Source organism: Antechinus flavipes, chromosome 2 (assembly GCF_016432865.1).
Source record: "Antechinus flavipes isolate AdamAnt ecotype Samford, QLD, Australia chromosome 2, AdamAnt_v2, whole genome shotgun sequence".
Lineage (NCBI taxonomy): Eukaryota > Metazoa > Chordata > Mammalia > Dasyuromorphia > Dasyuridae > Antechinus > Antechinus flavipes.
This window is the reverse complement of record NC_067399.1, coordinates 540,589,399-540,615,261: the sequence shown is the minus strand read 5'-3', so window position 1 is coordinate 540,615,261 and position 25,863 is coordinate 540,589,399. Positions and strand designations below refer to the sequence as shown.

The 25,863-nt window shown below is 45.5% G+C and overlaps 1 protein-coding gene across 12 annotated transcripts in view; it reads right to left on the bottom strand.

The window, feature by feature from the left end:
* The window catches only part of MEGF11 (multiple EGF like domains 11), a 456,165-nt gene that overhangs the window by 63,088 nt on the left and 367,214 nt on the right, over window positions 1-25,863 (bottom strand). For all 12 annotated transcript variants that reach the window (XR_007951038.1, XR_007951037.1, XM_051980816.1 and 9 more), the window contains exons 6-10: window positions 23,029-23,275; window positions 21,056-21,176; window positions 14,779-14,915; window positions 12,077-12,289; window positions 3,797-3,971 (exon numbers count right to left, since the gene is read on the bottom strand). Coding sequence is in view for 10 of the 12 variants with exons in the window: in XM_051980816.1 (XP_051836776.1) it covers window positions 3,797-3,971; window positions 12,077-12,289; window positions 14,779-14,915; window positions 21,056-21,176; window positions 23,029-23,275 (893 nt within the window). In the remaining 2 variants the exon portion in view is untranslated. The remainder of the gene's footprint in view (window positions 1-3,796; window positions 3,972-12,076; window positions 12,290-14,778; window positions 14,916-21,055; window positions 21,177-23,028; window positions 23,276-25,863) is intronic.

The following is a 25,863-nucleotide window of genomic DNA, read 5'->3' as shown; positions in this document are numbered from 1 at the left end:
AAGAAAGGATGAGGAGGGAGGAAGGAAGGGAAAGAAAAGGGGAAGAAAGAAGGAAGGGAGAGAGAGAGGAGAGACTAGAGGGAAGATTGAAGGAAAGAAATAAAGGAGAAAGGGAATGAGTGAGAAATTACTTATTAAACATCTCCTTTTTGCCAGGCACTGTGCAAAGCACTTTACAAATATTTCATTTGATATTCATGGAAATCCTGAGAGGTCAGCATTATGTTGTCATCCTTATTTTAAAGTTAAGGAAACCGAGGTACTTAATTAAGGTTAAGTGACTTGCCTAAGGTCACACAGCCAGGAAGCATTACGTATCTGAGGCCAGATTTGAACTCAAGTCCTCCTGACTTCAGGACGGGTGCTCTATCCATTGCACCACCTGGGCTGCCTCACATATGTTTTTAAAGTACCTAATGAAACATGGCTTTCTTCAACACTGAGATGATTCAGACCAGTTCCAATTATTCAGTGAGGAAGAGAGCCATTCTCACCCAGAGAGAGACTGTGGGAACTGAGTGTGGATCACAACATAGCATTCTCTCTCTGTTGTTTGCTTGCATTTTATTTTGCATCTCTTTTTTTTTTCTTGTGTGGCAAGATAATTGTATATGTATGCATATATTGGAGTTAATATTTATGCTTAACATATATTGGACTACTTGCCATCTAAGGGAGGAGGTAGGGAGAGGAGGAAGTTGGAACACAAGGTTTTGCAAGGGCTAATGTTAGAAGAATTGTCCACGCATATTCATTGAAAAATAAAAAGCTTTAATAAAAAAAAATTAAGTCCCTAATGCAGTCAGAGCACCGAACTCAGTACAAGGGGAGATAGATAAGAGGTTTGCCCTTAGGAAGCAAATCTAATCTAATGAGGTGAGAACATGACACAAATACAATTAGTGTTACAGTTTTCTAAAAGTGAATAAAAGAGCCGGTGGAGGTTGTGTGAGGTCATGACTGATTGGAAGGCTCAGGGAAGGCTCCCTGAAGGAGGGAGGCTTTGCCTTACTTTACGGACAGAAAGAGGAGGTACAGAATTATGATCGTCAGCACTGGTGCAGGGGACAGCAAACAGTTCAGTGTGATTGGAACTCGAAGTTCCCAAAGGAGAGTTTCAAGAGATGAAACTGGAAAGGCTGGTCTCAAATGTCAGACGGAGGAGTGTAAGCTTTTCTCATTAGGAAACCACTGAAAGGTTTTCAGCAGAGGCTTGACAGGAACAGATTTCTGCATAAGGTAGATGAGTCTGACATCGGTGTCCTAGCCTATTCCCTTCTCTTGGTGTGTTTGTGTGTGGAAATACCAATTTAGACCATTTCTGGGCTCTCTGTCTCAGTGCCCATCCCCTCTGTATGGGGTAGTTAATCACAATGCACACTCTGTGCCCTGAACTTTTCAAAGTTCTCACAATCACACGCAAAACAGAATTACTAATTCATCTGAAAATGAGACATACTTCCCCCTTCTCAGGACAGAGTATGAGGCTGTGGATGTAGAAGGTGCTGTATGCTCCCAGATACCGTTACTGTATCAGTTAGCTTTGAGTAAATGTCTTTGTTAAAAAGTTGGGCTTAATGACTACTCAGAAGGACTTAGGATGAAAAATCCTATCTGTACCCAGAAAAGGAACTGATTGTATCTGATTAGAGAGTCAAGCGTATTCTCTCTCTCTCTTTCTGTCTCTCTGTCTCTCTCTGTGTGTCTGTGTCTGTCTCTGTCTCTCTTAACTTTTCTTGAGGGTTTTTATTTTCATTAGAGTGAGAGATCTATTTTTCCCCACAACTTGCTTTTATGGAAATGTTTTACATAACTTCACAAGTGCTTTCTTAATTGTGGGTAGATATAAGGGAGAGAATTTAGAACTCAAAAAATTTAAAAAGAAATCTAAAAAAAAAGTTCAGTTCAGAGTATATGGAATATAAGGAGAAATGACAGAGAACAAAAGCAAAAGGCAACAATGAAACTTAAAACAAATCATTATCTATTGATGGTCAGAACCCTGTGAAGGCAGTAGGACAAGCATCATTATCCTATTCCATCTGGAAAAAAACAAAGCCCAGAGGACTTGTTCTCAAGGTCACCGAGCCAATTAGTGGCAGAGCTGAGATGAGAACTCAGGTGTCCTAATTTCCAGTCCAGTGATCTTTCCACTAAACTGCCCAGTCAATTGCCATAGATTAGAGGCTATTATTCTCCCTGAGCAGTGATGGCCCCACCTGAGGCTATGTGCACTGATGGCGGGGTCTCCTCCCCGGCCAGAGCTTGACCAAATGTCAGAGCAGCCTGGAAACTCCCAGCCTGGCAGGTGAGATGTCTTTCAGTTAGGGCCTCATGCAGCCCCTTCAGGACCTCCCATGTTTCTCAGGCTAGCTGACAACAGGCTGAGAGACACCCGGGGAGGACAATCCATTGTCCCATAATCACCCCCATCTCTTAGGTTAGACACCGCCAGCTGAGGACTCCAGACGAGCCCGTTCAAGTATAATGAGGCTGAATGGGGCCGGGAGGATGGAGATGGATAGGAGCCGGCCAGGTTTCATCAGGGTAGCTGAGCGTGCAATCTGTCTTAGCCCAGATCCTCTGGCAATCTCGACAGCGAGATGACTCAGATGGAACAGTGAAGTTCCCTGAAGTTGGAGGGGAGGGGAGGGCGCATTCAGTCAATGAACAGGAAATAAGTCACTGGGTGTCGAGCTTTCCACAAGTCAGTCCTGAGGGGGTTGGAGTCTCTCCTGACCCCGGAACATCCCTGTGCTCGGCTGGGAATCACAGGCAGCTTTGTCATTAAAGGCTGGATTGATTATCTGCCCTGTACTTTGCTTCTTTACCTTCACAGATCTTCCCTTCCCCTCCTGTTATGGCTCCCCTGGCAGACAGCCAGTACCTCAATGAAATGACTCCATTGACTTGTGCTAAAAATGCCTCGAGACATTATATATAAAATCATTTTGTAAAACTCTCTCACTGTTACCAAAGCAAAACACTTTGAATCTCCCTATTTTGGTCTCTGTCACAAACAAGTAGCTTCTTTTCCCTAAGATGCACACAAGGCTCGGGAAGAAATGGGCCTAAAGATCTCATTTTATAGATTAGGAAACTGGATACCAGAGAGGCCGTCACTGGCCCAAGCTCACAGGGCTGGGTAGGAGCAGAACTGCTGGGTTTCCTGGCTCAAATTCAAGGCTCTCCAACATAGTGTACATCCCTCTCAGGGGTGATCTTGCTCACCCACTCAATATCACCTGGATGTAAGTGCTCTTACCAGGGGGAGAGGGCCCCCCACAGTGGGATTTCCTCTAGGCCCATGACACTCTGGATAACTAATTGATAGGAATTCTGCCATTGGGCTAGCATCCCTCTATCGACACTTCTCTAGATGGGGGTAGAGATCACTGAGGTGGCAAAATCATGCCATTTACTGGCAAAGAAGGCAGGATGAGATGTGGGCCTTCTAACTCTCCCGCCCACTTCAAGCCCCTTGATTCCCAAATGTGATTATCCAAGAGTTAGTGTTCACATAAAACATCCCAACAAGAAGCCTTGGTCACCCCTATGCTCTCCTCTGGCAGAAATATTGTCTCTGCTAAGGGATCCAAGGCCATGGCTGACCTCTTGGATGTCCCCTCCGTTCCAAATACTTACATTCTTTACAACCAGTCCCCCTGAGTCCCACGGTTGTGAATCACTTAATTCTATACTTATACAATGTCCAGGAGTAGAGAATCGGGGGTCTCTCTCCTCCTCCCAGATTCTGGTGCTCAGAGGTCCCGTTCTCCCCCCGGTGTCCCCTTACCATGAAGCCTGGGGCACAGGTGCAGCTCCCTGTGATGCTGTGACAGTCTGCCCCATTCTGACAGGCACACAGCAGCCGACAGCCCTCTCCATAGGAGCCAGCAGGACAGGATTCGTTACAGTGAGGGCTGGCCCAGCCTGCGTGGCACGTGCAAGCTCCCGACACAGGATGGCAGCTGGGCAGGAGAGAGAGAGAGATGCTGGTCACCGATAAAGGAAGGACAGACATTACCAGGTCCTCTCACAGGGCAAGAGGAAGAAGGCCCCTCATCGATGGCCAGTTATCTGATGGCAAACTCCCATCGATGCTGGATTTTACCCAGAGCCAGGTGGAATGTGCCATTTCAGTCTTAGCTCCTACCAGCACCTTGACATACAGTTCCCCCCCTAGTTTTGCCATACTATTTGCCATTTCTTGAATAACTCTCAGCCTTTCCTACCTCCGGGCCTTTGCTCTGCCTTTCCCTCTGTCTTGAATGCCCTCTTCTTGGATCTCCAGCTTTCAAAAGTCTACCTTCACCTTGGGGGCCAACTCAAATTTCACTTCCTGTACTGAGCTTTCCTTGATTCCTCCTCACCCTTCCCCACTCCAAGTGGAATTTAGTTCACCCTCCTCAGGACTAACATAACCTTTAAAATTTTCTTTCAATTATTAAGTATTTATTTTTTCAACCTCCCACCTCCTCCATTTACTGTGAAAAAGAAAAAGAATTCTTCTATACATAAACAACAGTCAAACAAAACAAATACCATAACCTTTTATATTACTCCTATGGCACTTCGGAGTTTTGTGTGTGTCCTACAGCCTATGGTATATGTACAGTCTTATAATTAAGACAGAGGGACTGGGTTTCCCCAACACCTAGTCCTGTGTTTGGTGCAGAGGAGGGGCTCAGGCCTTGTCTCCTGAAGGCACATCTTGCCTGAGGTCTCCTACAGCCAAAACTTAACACCTGGTTCTGGCTTCTGGCTTCCAGTGTTCCTTCCACTATACCACAGTGCCTCCAACTGAGCAGGAAAACTAAAAACAGGCTTGGAGCTTCAGTTCCTTCCTTCAAGATGTGGGGGCTGGAGAGCTACCCACTTCCATGGATATGTCTTGACTTACAATGGGTGGGAAAGAGTCTCGGCAGAGGAAACTGATTTTAAGGGGTTAGACAGGGTCTTTGTCCCCCTGGATGGCCCTCAAAAATAGAATTGTGAACCAAGAGATATCCATTGGTGGGAAAAATGAGTGTTAGTCTATTCTGATCTACTACAGAGGAGTTGGGAGCATGACAGCAGCAGCACTACTGAGTGCCTTGGAACAGATTAAAATACCCCTGGCAAATATTTAACAAAATAAATAACAATACAATGCCAGATAGATGGTATTAGTTTGAGGTTTTCTAAATCAGTATGGGGCCTACAGGGATCCTTATGTACAGTCCTGGTTTCTAGCTGAGTTTGACACCATTGATCTGACTGTTCTCCATTTCTTCTAAGGTAAGATAAAAGAAGAAATGAACTTATAGGGGATCACAAAGGATCAAGATAATAAGTAAAGTAGTAGAACAATGTAAGAGGTGGTGGGGCTCTTGAGAAGAATAGGAGAGATTCATATCAGTATGAAGCTGGTTATGTCTGTTCCTGCTTTGGAATGGAGTGAATGAGTATGTGTGTCTAGGAGGGAGGAACAGGATGATGGGGAGAGCTCAAACTATGTCTGAGAACCTAGCTCTTCCTGGTAATCTCAGACAAAGCTTACAATCATTGATGTTTAGTTGGATGCTTTTTTTTTTTTTTTTGCCTACTGTTTTTCCATTTCTCCCAGATACCGATTAATCACAGATTAATAGGAACTGAAAGCTAAACATTACAAGAATATTTTAAGGGTAGAGTTTTGTGCAGTCTCTCCTCGACTGCACATACTATGAGATTTTTATCAATGCTGCATCTGTTGGCTTAATCCAATCTTTCAAAGGTAATATATGATCTGGGCTGCTGGAATCCTTCCATGACAATTCAATTGCAGGGGGCACAGTCAGAAGCCAGGTCTGTCTCTCTCTCTCTCTGTGTGTGTGTGTGTGTGTGTGTGTGTGTGTATCTCTGTGTCTTTGTCCCTGCCTCTGTCTTTCTGTCTGTCTCTCTCTCAATTGTTTCTATTATTAAGAAAAATGATTCCTTTGCAAAGTGCATGAAATAACTCAAATTTTTAGTGGTGATTTCTCTATCTCTGAGATGGAACTGGGGGAGAGCTGAATGGTGCTAGAATTCTGTGTGGGGAGGTCAGAGCTCTCGGTTTTGGTCTATTTCTGTCCTCTTCCTAGGCAATAACAGAATTTCAGACTTGGAAGAAGTCTCAGTGACTGTTCAATCCCCAATCCATCAGAATTGAAAACACTTTTCACATTGTCTCTAAGAAGTGACCAAACAATCTCCATTTGAAGCTTTCAAAAAAAGGGGGGTGGGGGGGAAGAAGGATTCACCATCTCTAGAGTCACTCCATTGCTGTTTTGGATACTTCTGATTATTTGGAAATCTTTCCTTGTAGTAAGCCCAGTCTATCTCTTTATACTATCCCACTTATTGTTGCCTTCTGAAGTCAAGGAGCAAGAGTCAAATCCCTCTTCTACATTAGACCTCACCCCAATAAATATCCTGTTCTTCAGATGATCCTTGAATGACAAACTACATAGTCCCTCCCAGAACATAATGAATTTTCCTCCAGGGAGCCAAGGTCCACAATGGAGCAGAAGGGAGACTCAGGTTCTCTGCATCTTCAAAGCTGCCTTCATCTCCAGTTAAGCAGCAATTCCCACCCCCTCCAATTTCTCAAGCACACAGTAGTCCTTCGTGCCTAGGATTGACATGACTAACTGATTGCAAAGGTAGAAACAAATGAATCACAGAAAAGAGAAATGCTCGGAGAGGGTGGTTTTTTTTTTAAGTATAAGAAAAAGATGTCATTTAGAGAAGCCCTTGGTGGGCTGGCCAAAGAAGGAGCGATCCCTAGGTTGATGAGAACCTTCAGAAGCACCCAATGTTCGGATTAACAGCTGCTGACATCTCTTTCCTTTGCCTTCTCTGTAATTAAAGGAGAAGCTCTGCAGAAAGGGACCTTTCTGACTGCTGGGGGAGACTGAAACTTGGAAATGGACCCCCAAGAGAGGGAGAAAAATCTTTGAAGATAGGAAAGTCAGTGTTCTGTTAGGTGGTACACCTGCCAGGAGGCAGAGAGTGGGCAGGATAAACTCTGATACCAGGGCATGGTCTCTTGTGAGGTGCCAGTTTGGAGGAGTTGTTAAGGTAGAATTGGCAGATTCTAGGTGGTCCTTCAGAATCTCCAGGGGCTTCCTCCCTTGCAGAAAAGTTGCTAACATGCTACCTGGTCCTGAAACTCAGTGTTTTTTTCAGACAAGAAGCCAAATAAATAATCATCAATATTAGATGAGCTGCGATTAGCAAGGGGGTGTGGTGGGTGAGGGAGGAAGGAGTCCTTCCAGCTAAATAATGCATGGAGGAATCCTTTACAGAAATGATAAATTATGCAGGGCAAGGCTGTGCAAGAATCAACAGGATAACAATAGCTATTTAATTTGGGGGCCTGGTTGAGATATTTATAGTAGAAAGAGCATGTTCTATATCAACAGGAGTAATTTTTCTTTTTATCCCTGAATGAGTCACAACTTTACCCCCAATATGCTCTTTAGGGATGGTGATAGTAGGATGCTAATGGACTCCCTTTCTCCAGAAAGATACCCAGTCACCCCTCAAATACCCAACCAACCACACTGGAAAGTGTGGAATAATATTCCCTTGTTCTCTCTGCTTACTGGAATCCTATCCCTCTCTTTCAAAGTCTAGATCCAAAGCTTTCTTCTCCATGAAGTCTTCCTCAATCATTCCAGTCCACACTTCTTCCTCTGACCTGTAGTACTTATTGCTTGGACTACTCATTAGAAAGCATTTCTTAAAAGTTTTTGTTTGTGTCATGGATCATTCTGGCAATCTGGAGAAACCTATGAATCCTTTCTCAGAATAATGTTATTTTTTTTATTTGGAATTTAAAGTTTTATTTGAAATTTTGTTCTTCATGTTGTTTGGTTGCTTGGTTAAAATTAGTTGAGATTGTTTTATGTTAATTATAAACATTATTTTAAAAGAATGCACAAAAATTTTAGGGATATGTAGGGAGTCTTCCTTTCCATGGAAAAAGTAATGATAACAAAGCAGAGAAGTAAAGCCTTTAATTAGATAATTCAATATGTTTTAAATGCATAAAATAAAAAAAATAGGATGACTAACAAAACCAATTACATTGAAGTAAAGATGTAAATATTTTTACATCTAAGTTCATGAACATCCTGAAATCCATCCATAGATCCCTTGGGGATCTGGGGACTCCCTGAACTAGTCATTTAGCATACGCTGTTTTGCACTGAACAGACGATTTGTACATATATCTTGGTGCTACTTACAGAATCTAAGATCTTGGAGAGCAAGGACTCTGTCTTTCTGGTCCTTTCCATATCCTCACTGAACTTTTGCACAGTCCTTTTGCATGGAATAAGAGCTCTGTAAGCATTTGCTGAATGACTGAAGGGAGACTAGGGCTGACTCAGCAGAGCCCTGGAGGTCAGCCATACTGCAGTTCATCAGACTGAGGTTTATGGTCCCTCTGTAGCCGTTGCCTCAATTTTCCCCAATCCTACTCATTTCCTGCAATCAGAGATTTCTTGGCCCCTTAGAAGACTTGGGAGGAGCCTTTGTAACAATCAAATCAAATCAAATCGACAAATATTGACTGAGTAGCCATTACTTGCAAAGCCCTTGGAAGGTCACCAATGGCTTTATGTTGATTTGAGGGTAATCAAGTAATAAAAATCAAAGGGAGCCAATGTGAAATAGGGAAGGGAGGGGAGAGCTGCTTGGGGGGTCCAAGGAAGGCATCCAGCATCTCCGCCATCTTCACAAATCATCAGCAAAGACAAAACCCCTGGAGTGTGGACAGCTTCTGAGTTTGTTATTGCTTATCATTCCTCTTCCATCTGTCAAGCCTGACAGGAGCTGAAAGCATTGAATGAAGGCTGGGAGGTTGGGGAGAGAGTAAGGGAAAAAGGTAATGGGGGGTGAGATATAGGGATGAGGAAGAAAAGATATGGGTCCACAGTCATTCTTATCTTTGCTCCTCTCACTTCTTTCTGCCACAGCCTTGAGAAGACATTAAGAAATATATTTGTCAATGAATAGAAAAGAGAAAGGAGATGGAGACAGAGAGGGCAGACAGAGATAGAAAGAGATAGAGAAGACAGAGAGAAAAGAGATGGAGAGAGGGGAGACAGGGCAAAAAGAGATAGAAACAGAGAAAACAGAGAGAAAGGAGATGGAGAGAGAGGAGACAGAGAGGGCAGACAGAGATAGAAAGAGATAGAGAAGACAGAGAGAAAGGAGATGGAGAGAGGGGAGACAGAGGGCAGACAGAAACAGAGAGAAGACAGAGAGAAAGGAGATGGAGAGAGGGGAGACAGAGGGCAGACAGATAGAAACAGAGAGAAAACAGAGAGAAAGGAGATGGAGAGGGGCGACAGAGATAGAAAGAGATAGAGAAGCCAGAGAGAAAGGAGAGGAGACAGAGAAAGAGAAGAAAGGGGAAGAGAAAGAGAAAGAGAGAGAGAGAACAGATAGAAAAAGACAGATGACAGAAGAGATACAGAGAAAGAGAGGAGACAGAGATGAGAGAAGAGCAAGAGAGACAGAAAGAGAAGAAAGAAGACAGAGACAGAGTGGATAGAGAGAGAGACAGAGGTATCCTGCACATTGTGAAATGAATAAGAAGCATGGACAGAGGAGGAGGGACAGATGACCAGGAGGGAATCCCAAGAGCTCCTGAGTCTGAGGGAAGGAGGAAATACCCTGTGGCTTCTTGTCTCCTACTCATCCTCCCTATAGAAAACCCATCTGAGAGGGGAGACAGGATATCATGGACATTGGAGAGTGGATTCCATATAACCTCCTATTACATGAAAACTCTTCTGATCTCTCTAGATGCTGGTGCCTTCTCCATTAGCTTCTATTTAATTTTTTTCTGTTCTTCCATATATATGTATGTATGTATGTTAAATCCCCTTATAATGCAGCTCTTTAATGCTTGTTCAGTAATTTCACATGTGTCTGACTCTTCCCCATTTGGGGTTTTCTTGGCAAAGATTCTGCAGCGGTTGCCATCTCCTTCTCCAGCTTATTTTACAGATGAGGACATTGGGAAAGATAACTTGAAGGACCTCACACAGCTAGTAAAGGAGGCTAGTTTGAACTCAGGCCTTCCTGCTTCCAGGCCCAACACTCTACCACCTTCTTATGCTTACTGATTGGTTGACTATAGCGAGTAATCCCTGTCCCTCTCTTCTGGATGATCCTCATCTGTACCTCCTGTTTCTTTCCTGCCCCTCCAACTTCCTATTTGCATGAGCTCTGGGCTGCTTAGGGCTGGAGGCCAGGCTCTGCTCAGGTGCGAGTGGGTTGTCTGCCTGTGGGAATATCCTCTGACACATCTGGGCACAGATCCTGGTTACAAGGAATCCCCTCAAAAGGGGAGTTTTCCAAGACAGCGAGACCGTCTGTGGACCCGAGAAGAGCCGAAGCTTGCCCCGACTGCCCCGAATGGCTTCTTCTCTGACTGAAGCCCTGAGTGGGGATCGCCAGAGCCCACCGAGCAGACCACTCCTGGACCGCCGCTTCCAGGGATGAGCACATTTTAAGAGAAAATCTGACAGACTGGAGTGTGTCTAGAGATGAGTGAAGGAACTGAGAGGCAATTTTGAGGAACAGCTGAAGAAAATAGGATCATTTAAGCCTTAAAAAGGAACAGGCTTAGAAGAGATATGAGGAATGTCCCTTCATAAAAGAAGGGTTGTCATATAGAATTCTTAGAATTCATTCATGCATTCATTGATTTGATTGTATTTATTGAATGCCTGTTATACATAATGCATTGTGCCAGCCACATGGAATGATATTACAGTTATTAAGACACGGTCCTTGCCAGGAGGGAAAACTTCGATTAATGGATCTTAATACAATTAATACAAAGCATCTTATTAGTACAAAGAAGACCATTTTAACACTCAGACATGACCAGCAATGGAGTTAATAGACTATGCTGTGAGATAAGGAGCACTCCATCACTGGACATATTTAAGCAGAGATGAGATAATCGGATAACCAGCAAAATTCTTTGATTTTATAACAATTAAAGATGAAGGATCTTTATATCCAGAACCTGTAGGGGCAGATCAGCCATCAAACATCAAATTCCAAAGCCAATGAAGGCAGGACAATGGGAGCAGGAGCGTGGATACAAGTTCACAGATTATTATTGTTGTTCTTTAGTCTATTAGTCACGTCCAACCCAGCTGGGGTTTTCTTGGCAAAGAAAGGGAAGGGGGTTTGTAATTTCTTTCTCCAGATCATTTTACAGATAAGGAAGCTGAGGCACACCAGGTGAAATGAGCAGAGTCCCTCAGGTGTCTGAGGCCGGATTTGTACTTGCCTCCTCCTGACTCCAGGGCTGGCTCCCTTTCCACTGTACTCCCACCTTACATCATTTAAAGGAGCATTCAAATTCTGCAAACCCTCCCCCACCCAGCCACCCTGTTTCATGGGCTGTGGATTGATCTGACGGCTTCTCCTGTTCCTGTCACCATGCCTGTGGTCACATTGGAAGGGCCGGTCAGGGGCCGTCTAGTCCAAGCTCTTCATCTGCGTGAGGAAGCTGAGGTTTGTTAAGTGACCTGTCCAGCATCCCACAGGCGGCAGAATCAGAACTCGGGTGCTCTGACTTCGGAGTCAGTGACTGGGCTCACCCTGCCTTCTATTGCGTCTAGGCCAGCTGGCTGGGGGTGAGGGAGAGCGCAGGGTGCCATTCCCACTTTTAATGGCAGAAATAAATCCCCTGATTCATTACCATTCTACTGGGGGTAGGATGGGGAGGAGGTCTCAGTATTCTCCTGGGAGGCTGCCTGAGGAGGAAGAAAGTTTAACTATAATCTCTTCCACCTTTTTCATTATTTAGATAAGAAAATGGAGACCCAGAGAGAACTGCCCAGGTATATTTCTGCGCTCTCTTTTGCTCACACCTGTCATTTCCTGGAGCAGATTTCTGCCACCTTAGTCCCTTCCGCCTGGAGGCAGCCCTAGGGCCTGGTTCCTGGGGGGAGGGGGGAGAGGGTTCTCTGCCCCTTCCTCAGGGCCGGCTCTCAGGCCTCCCTCCCTGCCCTTGGGAGCCTTTGCGAGCACCTACCTGAGTGTGTTGGTGACGTTGCAGGGACAGGGCTGGGCGCACTGCGGGCCGTGCAGCCCCTCGGGACACAGCCGCTCCTGGCAGCGAGCCCCCTTGTAGCCCGGCTCGCACACACAGGCCCCGGAGGCGGGGGAGCACTGGGCCCCGTTGTGGCAGTCACAGCGCTGGGAGCACTGGAATCCAAAGGTCCCGATGGGGCACTCCTCCTGGCACCTGCAGGTAACCCACAAAGCGGCTGAGTTCCCCACTCACCGAGTCCGACCACCCGGGGAGCGCACACGTAGGCCCGGAAGGGGCCTCAGACACCAAGTCCAACCCACTCATTTTACAGATGAGGAAACTGAGCCCTAAAGAAACTAAAATTAGATTAAAACCTTGTCCGAGGGCAGGACAGTTAGAGCTTGAGGCTGCACTGAAACCCACAGACTCCAAGGACCGAGTATAAACTCCAAGGTTTGCACAAAGTGCGGTCTCGCCTACAGACAAGGGGGAACAACATGGGACCCGTGGCTACACCAAGGTGAATCCTCTCAGCCCTGGCCCTCCTCCCCGTTTCTGCAGGCCAGACCAAATTTCAACCTCTCCGGCCAATTCCAGAATTAAATTCAAATGGCCGAGAGACTCGTCACCCCCAGCAGGGCTCTCCCAAGGGAGTGCTTGTTTGCGGGACCTGGGGATCACCGGAGGAAGACCCATTTCTACTGGCTCGATTTCCTCCCCTCAGAACAACAATGGCAGCTGATGTCTATGGGGAGGGCTACAACCTGCAAGAAGACACTTGGCAAATGGGAGTTTGTGTGATCTATGGGGCAAGCGCTATTATCCCCATTTTACAGAGGAGAGACTCAGAGAGTTTGGTCACTCTGCCCACGGTCACACAGTTGTGAAAGTAGAATCTGAACCCAGGCTTCCAATCTCCCTCTCATACAGCACTACTGCTGTGCCCCTTCCTCACCAGCAGGAGAGGCCGGTGATCTCAGACTCTTGCCTCCTCAATAAGACACTTTACCTCTTGCTATATTTATAGGGATGATGAAGCATCGTATAGCATGAAGAAAAGCATCTGGAAATGAAATATTGACGACCTAATCCATTTGCATAATTAGCCTTTTTCCTGCTAACAATTTAAACAACTTATTTATTTAGAGATCAAGCAGCTCCTGCTAATGAATTTTACACAAAGCATGCTAATAACGGGGCCCCTGGAACATAAGGATAATCACAGCAGGAATTAGTTCTCTACTTAAACATCCTTCCTTTGCAACATATCAATCTAATGTGTCCAATAATGCCATTAACAACCAGATACATTGCTCAATTAAATCACAAAATGAGCTGCAAAGCCCTAGTTATGTTTCTTGTTTAATTTACATTTGTTCCTGCCTATCTGGGGAGGCCGCATTATTACACCCGCTGAACTTTAATATGCTCGGCGATGATTTGGGTTGGGTTAATGTGGCTGTCACTGGCAAAATGGATGGAGGCAATTTCACAAAATATTAAACACGAGGTGGCCCGTGTAGATGCACAAGCCAAATATCACCAGGCCTTCCCATTTTCTGCTTGAGCAGATCAATCCATGGGGCTTTCCAAAGGGCGCTCAGGTTTGCTGCAGGCCCTTCCCCCGGAATCCGTCACTGGAGCATGGAGGTGGGAGCTGTCCGGCTGCTGAAAGTCAGGCTGACTTTCGCCTTCTCCCTCTGTATCTACGTCTGTACTGGATGCTCTGGCCCTTGGTCCGCAGATTTGGAAAAGACACAAGAGCTGACACTCTTTTGGGTCAGGAAACACAGATGCTAGGCCAGTGGGAAAGTGGGGCTGCCTTTTTCTTTGAACGAGGAGGTAGTCACCCCATTAATGCTCCGGACAGAGCAGACTCCCTCTCTCACAGTCCCTGCTCCCTTCATTTCCTGTGCTGCTCTGGGTTTAGTGGCTCATGCCCCGCGGAGGGTGCCTCGGCTCTCAGGACACAGAGCTGGAATACGGGAGAGCCCACCTGGATCCAACACCTCATTCACTGTAGTTCAGTGATTTGTCCGGAGCACCCAGGTAAGGAAATAACAGAGCTAGGGTTTGAATGCGGGCCCTCGGATTGCTTATCAAGCATCGATGCAGGTACACATGTGCTGAGGGCTTTTCTGCAGGCCAGATGCAAGGAAATGCCATGAGCATGAGCACGGACTCTGAAAGCACCTACATTGTCCCCAAATGACCTTAGTTTCAGGGAAAGGCAAGATAAAAAATAGGAAACATTTAGCTGGAGTGCTTCAGCCTTACTTGGATCCAGGTTTCCTGATAGTCAGCACTATCCACCATGCTTCCTTGCCTCTCTGATATGTTACAGCTACGTGAACAAAGTGATTTCTAAAGCTAACTAGACAGGACTTCTGGGTTACCAATTTGGGGAGCTCATCCCCATTAATTCACATAACTAGATTGGATAGTTGCTCTCCTTCCTCTGGAGAATCACGATAAATCTTGGAATTCTATAATTATCACATAATATAATAATAATTATTATTTAGGCTGGGGGACCCTCTGCAGGCCAAAGGGTAGCCTATTTGGGAGGCAGATTTACCATGTACCTTCTGAGCAGCACACAGGGCGTGGCTGATATAAATCATGACCCTTATTTCAGAGCCATTATGAGTGATGGAATTATCAACAAGGAGGACCACAAGTGCATGCAGATGACTCCTTACCTGTCCCCCATGTAGCCAGCTGCACACTGGCACCGCCCGGTCACATGGTCACACTGCCCTCCATGATGGCACGGGCAGCTCTGGCTGCAGTTGATGCCAAATGTCCCTGGTGGGCAGGGCTGGGCACACACTACTCCCTGAAACAGAGGAGACCGAGGTTGGACCTGGGCTGACCAAAGAAGCCATTATGTCAAAAACAAACAGTCCCTTGGATGCAGAGCTATGACTATATGCATACATGGTACAGATGGACCCTGAGGCTGCAGTTGGATGAGGGGCGCTTAACCCTTTCTCACCGACTCCTCTGACAATCTGGTGACACTGGGGGCCCTTTGTTTTTAAATGCATAAAATAAAATATGTAGGGTTATAAAGGAAATTAATTACATTGAATTATATTTGTGTCTCTATATTTATATATATATTTAAAATTACAGAGCTCAGATTAAGGACTCAAACTACAGACGACTTTAAAGTTTATATTATTCCTCTAGACTCTTAAGAGAAGGGCTAACTAATGCTGGAAGGACCTAGTATAACAGCTTTTAATTGGTCACCAGTTAGTATATTTAGTGTGTCTTGTTTACTTTGTGATACTCTGTTGTATGAATTTTCTTTCCTTTGAGGTTTGATTTTAGTATAGATTTGTACAAATTATTAACTCCATCTCTCATGCAAATCAAACCTTCCATACAAATCTGACTTAGGTTGCTGCTCAGCCAATCAACTCCAGGATCCCACTCAAGGACTGAATAACCCTTGGCTGTGGCACATGGGACCATCAGCCTTGGTTTTTCCGTAATCATTATAAACTGTCTTTTACGTGTTTGGCCCTGTGCTCAGTGCTATGAGAGATACAGATCAGGGAAGATAAAGACGTGGCTCTTGTCTTCAAGGACCTCTGAGCAGAGGAGACAGAACATTTAGTCACTAGAGAATGAGGCAAATGGTACATTATCACATTCCAGACTTTGTGGTCCATGCAGTTAGTGCTTTAGGAGGAGCGCTCTGAAGATGGGATCCATCACCATGAACTTGAGTAGTCAGAGAAGCATGTGGTTCAGTGCAGGGAAGACAGCAAGAGGGAGGACGGGAAAGAAAGGTGGGGAGCCCAGAACGGTGAGGAGAGCCGCCTGACAGGCCCAGAATCACAGGCTCTGGCAGCTGGAGAGGACCATGTCTCTGCATCCCCATGGCCCTCGGAATCCTCGGAAGCTGCCTCAACGCCTGCTCATCTCTCGGCTCAACAGCCCCAGTTCCTTCGAGGAATCACACAGGACGTGTCCTCTGGTTCCCTCGGTCACTGTCCGACTGATCAGCGTCCCCCAGAGGCGTGGCTCGGGTCTGAACCTAATATTCTGTCTGTGATCTGATCAGAGAAAGGAAGCCCGCCACCTTCCTGTTCCGGGGACTGCCCCTCTGTTGGCGCAGCCTAAGAGCAAATGAGGGCAGCTAGTCTGCCCAGAGCCCAGAGCGCCGGCCCGGAGTCAGCAAGACTCGTCTTCGGAGTTCAGTCCAGCCTCGGTCACTTACTAGCTGGCTGACTCTGCCTGCCTCATCTGTCAAATGAGCCAGAGACCAAACCAGTCCAGTGTCTGTGCCAAGAAAATCCCAAGTGGGGTCCCACAGAGTCAGAGGAGACTGACTACGACTCAGTAACAAAGAGCAAATTGGATTTTGGGGCTGTCGGGGCACACTACTGACATCTGCTAAAACCACTAGATATGTCTCTTCTGAACCCCGCTTATTGGGTAGAGCTACACTCAGGGTCAGTTAAGAGACTTCATAACCAGGCTCGGGCATTTTACTAGCTGTGATCAGAGGAAAGTCACTCAGCTTCTCCCGCCTCAGTTTCCTCAACAGTAAAATGGGAATTTTGATAGTATTGACCTCCCATAGTGGTTGTGAGGATCAAATGAAATAATGTATACAAAATGTTTCACAGACCTCAAAGCATTCTATAAAAGTCAGTGATTGTTATGAAATTTTGTCCTGACACACTTTCTCCACTCTTGTAATTATAGTTGATTTTTTAAAACTTGTGTCAATACACACGGAACTTAATAGGATATGTTTATTTTATTCTCTGTGAAAACGAGGTTAGAGATTATTTTCTCCAATTTTACACAACATGAAACTGAGGCCTAGAGATACTAGATTTAGATATGGAAGCAATTTTAGTGATCATCCAGTTCAGTGTCAAACTCATTACTCACAAAACTTCCCTAGTGCTCCCAAAAGACAAATGGGAAAATGTTTAATAAAGCAAATAGAAATATAATACATCATATTATTATTATATTTGCTTGTGATTTTAAAAATCAATGTGCAGCCAAGATGGGATCTTTTTTAGGTAAGTATAACACCACAGATCCAATTCAATTCTCCCTCATCCTAGGAGACCCATTTTATAGAAGAAGAAACTGAGTCTTAGAAAGGCAAAGTAAGACCTGGAACTCCAAAGTCTTACTTCAAGTCCAGTGCTTTTCCCTATATACCTGTAAGGCTCTGATGATAAGGCAATACTACCCTCTGCTATAGAAGAAGCCCACCTTCATCCTTTAACTTTTCTTCCTTTGGGGAAAGAAGGAATCTGCTTGTGTTGGGAGCAGAGCCTGCACACAATCCTTGCCAGTCTAAAATGCCATGCTGGACATAACAGGAGAGAGTGGAGGGCAGCTGCTTTCTCCAAAGTCCATCTGGGACAGCTGAGCAGGTCACTTAAGCTTCTAAATGCCTCCCAAAAAGAAGAAAAAAGCACTACCTCTCTCCTCTTTTGCTCTCTCCCTAGTTTTCCACCTCTAGCTCTAGGAACCATAATCAAATCTATATTACCATTTCTAGAGAGGATGTGTTAATCAATTGAACTATGACTCTTCTCACTTTCACTGACATCCCTAAACCAATCAATAAACATTTATTAAGTACCTTCTTATTGTTTAGTTGTTTCCAGTTGCTTTGTGACTCTTTGTGACCCTATCTGGGGTTTTCTTGGCAAAGATACTAGAGCAGTTAGCCATTTCCTTCTCTAGCACGTTTTGCAGCTGGAAACACTGAGGCAGACAGGGTTAAGGGACTTGCCCGGGGTCACGCAGCTAGTACCCGCTGAGGCTGCCCAACAACAGATCGGGTCCTCTCTCCACTCTGCCACCTAAATTGGCACCAAGCTCCTCCTTGAAAACTTCCAGGATCAGAGAACTAAGGGACTCTCAGACAAACCATTAAGGACAACCTGAGAAACCTTACAGATGACCAAGTCCACCCAACTCACTTTAGAGATGAGGAAACCAGGGACCAGAAAAAGGACCCAGCTCCCTTTATTAAGCAGCCAGACACTGGGCTAAATGCTAAAAACATTAACACAACGAATGAAACAAGCTCTGCTCTTAAGGAGTTTCCATTCTAATAGGGGAGATGATAGTACATGTATGAATGTAAAATGAATCTATAAAAATAAATACAAAGTAAGTAAAAGGTAATGTGGGGCAGGAAGGCACTCAGCTGGGAGAGATCAGGACAGATTTCTTGCCCAAGGTGTGTTTGTGCTGCAGGTGTGCAATTGCACACCTCAAATTGGTGAGGAAGGACTATTCTAAGCCTGAGAGATGACCAGCACAAGAGTGTGAAGCAGGAGATGGAAGATTGTGTGTGAGGAACAGAGATAAAGCCAGTTTGGTCAGATCCAGGGCATAATCAGGCATTATAATGTCCAGAAAGGCTGAAAAGAGAGTGTGGGGCCAGGGAAGAAAGGCTTCAAAAAATGAAGAATCACTGGAGTTGAGTGAACAGGGGAATGGCCCAGTGAGAGCTTTCATGTAAAGAAAATGGTTTTGGTAAAATACTGCCCAGTACCCTGTCTGCCCAGTACTCCTTTCCTCCGATTATGTCGTCTTGGCTATGAGAATCCAATAGGCAAAGAGAAGCCAATGGGGCTACCCTTGAGAGTAGGGGCTGTTTCACCATTTCCGTTTGTATTTTCAGTGCTTCGCAAAATGTCTTTTTAAAAATTCATTCACCCATTCACAGAAGGGCAATCACCCAACTTGGCATTCCAGCTTTCTCCTCCCTTCTTCAAAACCCGGCTAAATGTCATTCCTTGAGAAAACCATCTCTAATTGACCCTTACACTTTGCTTCTGTAGTCTGTCCTCTTCTCTACTTACATACTTTGATTTAGTTGGTAGTTTGTAAGTTGTTTTATTAAGTACATCTCTTTGGGCTGTTCCCCAGAAACTGGGGCTGCTTTCCTTTCTGTTATATTCCTTTACAGTGCCTAGATTGGGGCTCAGTAGACAGGGAAGGGTGGAAGGTGGGGTGCTCTGTTTCAGGAGCTGACTGTCTGATTTGGGTGACTAGGGATTTCCATTCATTTGGGCTTTGGTTCTGATTACTGTGCTATGAAATCACTCCCCCCTCTGTCCTCTCTCCTTTTCCTTTGAAAGGAAAGTCTCAGATCCCCAAATAAGGGAAAAAATCCCCTGGATTTTGCCAGAGCTCTACCTGGGACTGGAGGGACACCTTCTAGGATAAGGGAAATCAGACCAAGACCATTGGGAGCACGGTCAGGAGTGACTTTTCCTATTGGTTCACTTTCTAAGCAGAGGGCTTGAACTCTGGACCGTTTACCCAGGGCCGGGGTTGAGGGATGCAGAGAAGAGCCAACCTGAAGCCACCAGCAAAAGGCCAGCTCCCTTGTGGCCAGAATCAGGACTTTCTTTTTCTAGATTTTGGCCAGGACCCTGACCACCTTAGCTAGGGAAGGAAGCAATGGACCTTCTCTGATATTCCCCACCTTTCTCAAACCATCTCCCTTTTCTTGGGAGAAGCCCCATCTCTCAGCTTTAGATTCATTATTTTGTGACTGTTTGTGCCTGTGTGGGGGTATTAATAATTCATACAAATCTGCAAGTAAAATGCCTTGTGTCAAAAATAGAAACCCAATTGTCTACAATAAAATTAAAAACATAAAGTCCTCAAATTCAAAGACTCCTCATTGACACAAAATTCTATCGCCTGGAATAAATCCTTCGATGTGTCAAGGGGGTGGGGAAAAATTACCCTCCATGCCTGTTCTTTCTCCATCCCACACTTTCCTGCATGCTCTGACTTACTCTTTCTCCTTTCTCCTGCTCTGACGATTCAGCAGTGCTTTCATTAATGCTGGAGAGCAGCACTGAAACTCACTCCCTGTTCACAAAGCCCTTGTGTCCCTCTGTCTCTGTCTCTGTCCCTGACCCTTCCGTCCTTCCGCCCCTACCTCATTTCAGCTTGTCCATCTGCTGGCTTGGCTCAAATACACTTGGCTTGGCCTCTGGGGACCAAATTCTTGCAAAAAGATGGTTTAGTCTCAAGATTTTCCCCTGAGGTTCTTAGGTGACTGGGCTGCGGGACATGGAGCAGGAAATTATCTAATAATCTCCTTCCCACCTCCAGTCCCAGCCTTCTCCTTAATTAACTCCCTCCTCCTAAAACTGCCCCCTTTGTATTCACAGCCTCCAAAAATATACTACTTCTTCTCAGCTAGCTGCAGTCCCATCCCCTCACCTACTTCTTTCAGCCTGAAGGTTTCAGGCCCAGGTGGGAAACATGTTCTGGGGACTATTTAGTCTCTCCAGGAAACGGGTAGTGCTGAGGAGGTAGATAAGGAGGTCTCCCTCAAAAAGAGGGGTAATGAAAGGGGAGGACAGGGAAGTCAGTCATTCCTGGAGGCTACTTCTGAACAACCTCAGTGAAAGTTTCAGGAGTACGGGAATAGGTGAAAACTCTTGGCTGAAGAGATGTTTGGGCCCAACATCAGAGACTAATGGTGCAGTGTGCTTCCTGTCTCAAGAAAAAGATTGGTAAACTACAGGTATGGAATATAGCAAACATACCATACATGTGTGAATATAAATGTGCTAATCTGTTTTGTTTTGTTTTTTTTGGTCGACATTTATTTGAAGGAAGTTCTGCAAGGTAGGAGAAGTTGCTGGGAACTGAAAAGCATTAACAATGAGATTTTGTGATTGGGGATTTCAATTATCTAGCATTTCTCAATAGTGATCTCATCATCATATTAAATTTAATGCAGAACTCACAGTGGTTGTGTCCCACAGAGAGAGAGGATCTCAAAGTAGGATTCTCACTCTTTCCGCCCTAGCTTCCCACATAGTGTTCAATAGATTTTGTGATATGACTAAGAAGGGAGAGAGGAGCAGGAAGTTCTCCAAACCCATGTTTCCCTGCCCTTTTGTCCCCTTCGCCCTGATCCTGACCCACTAGAGATGAGACCCCACTTACCATCCAGCCAGGAGGGCAAGCACACTCCCCTGTGATGTGATGGCAGGTACCCCCATTCTGGCAGGGACAGCGGAGGTCGCAATGTGCCCCATGGCTCCCAGGTGGGCACTGCTCCTCGCAGCTAAAAGGAAAAGAGTTTCATTAATTGTGGGTGAAAAGGCAGCCCTACTCCTGCACTCAGTATCAGGGGATGGGACACATCAGAAGCAGAGTGAAGAGGCACGAAGCCCCCAGCTGCTTGGCTTTCTTCAATGTACCATCTTGGGCAATCCTCCCAGCTTCGGTTACTTCCTCTATAAAATGAAAATAACCTCTTGCCTATTAAAATAGTTGGAGGAAAGAAAGCAGGGGGCCCATATCCCCGGAATAGTGTGGGGAGTCTGCTACTGCCAATGGGTAAATGAGAACATCTGGGCTAAGACGAAGTGTGAGTGGCTGAGAAAGAGGAACGTGATCACTACCAATAACCACTGGCAAAGGAAACCAGGAGAGAAGAATGCTGGCCCAGGAAACCTTCCCTCTTAATAGACTTGAGATGGAAAATGCCAATCACATTCAGAGAGACAACTATGGAGACTGAATGTGGATCGAAGCATAATATTTTCACTTTTTGGTTTGTTTCCTTCTTTCTCATGCTTTTTCCCTTTGGGTCTGATTTTTCTTGTACAACATGACAAAGATGGAAATATGATTAAAAGAGAAAAAAAGAGACTGCTTAAAAGACAGGAATGTGACACATCTGGAATTAGGACAATTTGGACCAGATTCCAGAGTGTTTTCCTTTGTGTTTCATTGTCTCTCTGGTGTCTGAGCCTTTGAGGAAGTGTGTATAGGAATAGGATTTAAATGTAGTCTGACTCTTTACCTTCTGGGATAAGAACCCACTATTTAACAGAAATTGTTGGAAATTTGGTATGGCAGAAACTAGGCACAGACCAACATCTCACAGATAAAGACAGGTTCACAATTTAGACGGTGATACCATAAGCAAATCAGAAAAGCAAGGGATCGTTTACCTGTCAGATATTTGGAGAAGGAAGGAATTTATAACCAAACAAGAGATAAGGAATATTATGAAATGCAAAATGGAGAATTGTGATTACATTGAATTTAAAAGTTTTTGCACAACCAAGATTAGAAGGAAAACAGAAAGCTGGAAATTTTTACCACCCTGATGAAGGCCTTATTTTTCAAATACAGAGAGAACTGAGTCAAATTTATAACTTCAGGGCGGGTGCTCTAACCACTGTACCACCTAGTTGCTCCAAATAATAAAGTTCTTAAGGATAGGAGTTATTTTTCATTTTGTATTTATACACCTAGGACGCAGCAAGTCTTCTACACAGAAGGCACTTAATAAATGTGGTTTGGATGGAATTAAATTGATCAGAATCCTGGAACAAGAGGAAGCAGACCTCACCAATGAATAGTGACTTTAGAACATTGGGTCAGAACCATGGATACACTCAACCCAAAGGGCATTTCTAAAGAGGGCTGTCCCATACAGCTTGGTTCGAATAAGAAGTGTCAGGGAGAGGGGATCCAAGGCTGGGAAGATCTGAGGGGATCTTGTGCTTTCAGACTTTGCATAACAACCGTGCAAGCTCTCTGGGGAGCAGCTGTGTCTCCATTTGTCCCGAGGAGGACCAAGGGCACTGTAGCCTGGGACTGAGGAGCCTGCAGCCCTGCTGCCCATGTTTGTTCAATCCTGCTGTGGAAGGATGCTCAAGGCACGGAACAAGTCGGTGGCTTGGTCTTGTTTCTAAGCTTCACCATCCCTGAACCTGAACCCGCAGGACCTTCCCCTGTGACCTGTAGTTGGGCCCTCCCGATCAGACCAGGACCTCCTGGGCCTGGGTCCAGTTTTTGCCTTTTCCTTTGTGTGTCCAAGGCTTGTCACAGTATCTGGCACACAGTCGGCGCTTAGTGAAAGCTTGCTTTTTGGTGATTCCCTCCCAGGCCCCGGCACTCACTAGACGCCAGTGTATCCCGGGGCACAGTGGCACTCTCCGGTGCGAGGGTCGCAGGTGGCCCCGTTGTGGCACTGACAGGGGAGCTGACAGCCCTTGCCGTGGGTCCCTGGCTCGCAGAAGTCCTCGCAGCGCCAGCCCCGGTAGCCGTCGGCACACACGCAGGCCCCCGTGATGGGATTGCACAAGGCCCCGTTCTGGCACTGGCAGCGGTTGCTGCAGTGGGGACCCCAGTGGTCACTGTCACAGCCTGAAACAGAAACAGAGAGAGTTAGGGGGCCCCTGCCGAGGCCCTGTCTGGAGAATATATTGGCTCATTCCTCTCTGTCTTTGTTCCTCTTCTCCAATCTTGGTCTTGTCCCTGCTTGTCTCTCAGGCTTAATCTCTTTCTGTCTCCTGCCTCTCTTTTTCTCTATGTTTCTCTGCTTTCTTCCATCTCCTCCTATTTCTTGGATCACTGGGGCATGGGTCTAAAGTTAGAAGAGAGACAGAGTTCATAGATTTGGATCTGCAAGAGACTTTATAAATCATCTAGTCCAATCCCCTTAAAGGGATAAGTACCTTACGCTCGGTAAATAGTAGGGCCCGGATCTGAAAGAGTGGAATCTCTGATTCCAAACCCAGAACGGTTTCTGTGACTTTGAGCTGCCATTACCTCTGTGGCCCTCAGTTTCTTCATTTGTAAAGAGGTTAAATAGCCTCCGAGGTCCCTCTTGGGGGTTTTATCCAGGCTCCTGTGTTCTTCTTGTCTTGGAAGGTGGATCTCTTTCTGCCCCCTCCCTCTTTCTTCCCCTGAATCTGTTTTTCTCTGACTCTATTTTCCTTCTTCCTTTTTCAGTCTGTGCCAGAAGGGACTTTTGTAATTAACTCCCACTGGACAGGTTCCCAAGGGTGAAAGTGCTCAGAGCTGAACCCAGCGCTCCAGAGAGTCTTACCCAGGCAGAGCCCAGCAGGGTTATCGCGTCCCTCACACCGGGCACCGTGCCTCTCAAAGAAACACAAGATCCTGTGTGAAGTCCTGGCTTGTCATGCAAAGTGCCTCCAAAATCACTTCCAAGCAGCACCCGTTACAATTCAAATGCTAGAACAACTTGTCCGGTGACAGCCCTGGATGCTCAGAGTCCCAGCAGAGTCACCTGAGCTCTAAGGAACTCCTTCATCAGCCTGCTTCAGCCCAGCAAACATTAATTACACTCCTATTGTACGCAAAGCACTGCGCAGGGAGCCAGGGACAGAGGGAAGGGGATAGAAGTCTAGAAGAGACGGGGTCCCTCGCTCTTTGAGATTTATGATCAAATAGGGGAATATGACCCATCCATAGTCATGATGCAGAAATAAATACCCAAACTGATGGAGCATTAAGAGAAGCATGAGGTCAGAGAGGAAAAGGTTATCACTAACTGGCTATCAGGGAAGGCTTCTCAAAGGAGCTGACATTCAGGGTGGAATTTATTTTTTTAAATGATATTTCCCCTCTCCCCCAGTTACAGGGTAGGTTTTAAAGGACGGTCAGGGATTCAGTGATGGAATCAGTGATGGAAGGCATTCAAGATATGTGGAGCAAAGGCATGAAGGTGAGAGAACACAAGTTTGTGTGAGAGATAATGAGAACGGCATTATATAGTTTGGCTAGAGCAGGAAGGAGTTCTTCACTTGGGATACATGGATAGTTTTCAGAGGGTCCATGAACTTGGATGGGGAAAAAATTGCACCTATATTTGCACTAAACTTGGTTTCCTTTACAATTCCATGTGTCTTACTTTATGCATTTTAAGACACTATTCTGAGAAGGGTCCCATGATTCATCAGACTACTTGTCCAAGGGATCCAGGACACGCTTAGATGAAGAGCCTCTGGCAGAGTGCACGTGGAGAGAAGTACTCGGAGATCCAGCTGGAAATGTAACGGGAGGCCAGATTGTGCCAGTCCCTGAATTGTACAGTGTTTGGAAATCACTAGATGGCTTTGAGCAGAAGCAAAACCACCAGATGCAAGCATCCCTAGGATAAATCCTGCTGTGCTGTGAAATGAGCTGGAGGGGGGAGAAGTCTAAGTGCACAATCTATTGCAATAGTAACAGAAGTTAGAAGTAAGTTGTGGCGGGGGTAAAATTCTGGGAAACATCAAGATTTAATGGCTGGCCACTGAGGGGCTGAAATAAGGTGAAGAAGGAAATCATTAGAATTGAGTCAAGTAAGGAAATTGGGGGAGTCTGAATTTCCTAATGTCCCAGAGCTTTGCTTCTCCTTGACTCTCCATACCTTGTGACTATCACGCAGAGAAAAGTGGAATGTTTCCTGGGCACTGAGAGATAGATTTCCAACAAAAGTGCTGTACTTCACATTTGCAAAATGTTTTTTAACTTGTCAAACTGCTTTCATATCGGATGCACAATTTAACAAAGAAGCAGAGACAACTCTTTCAGAAAGGACCATCTGCTCTCTAGCTCGGGAGGGGAGGGGCACGGAGAGGGAAATGGAATGTTTAAGTCATAAAAGGTGAGTTCCTGGGCCCCTTTCTCATCATCCTTGATCGGTGGCCAGATATGGAGCATTTGTGCTGGAACAGACCTTCCCCTTCATCTAGCCCAACATCCTCATGTCACATCCAGGGAAACTGAGGTTCAGGAAGGGGCATTCATTTAAAGTCATAGTGATTTAAGGCTGACAGTGATTGATAACTGTTATCTCTTTCTGGGCTCATAACAGCTCTGGGAGGGAGGTGCTATTGTTTTTAGTTCTGGCTTCTGGTCAACACAGAACAAGCGCTTCAAATACTTTTAGGCAGGGTATGCTACTTAACCTGGGACCCATGAGCTTGGGTTTTAAAACTATTTGG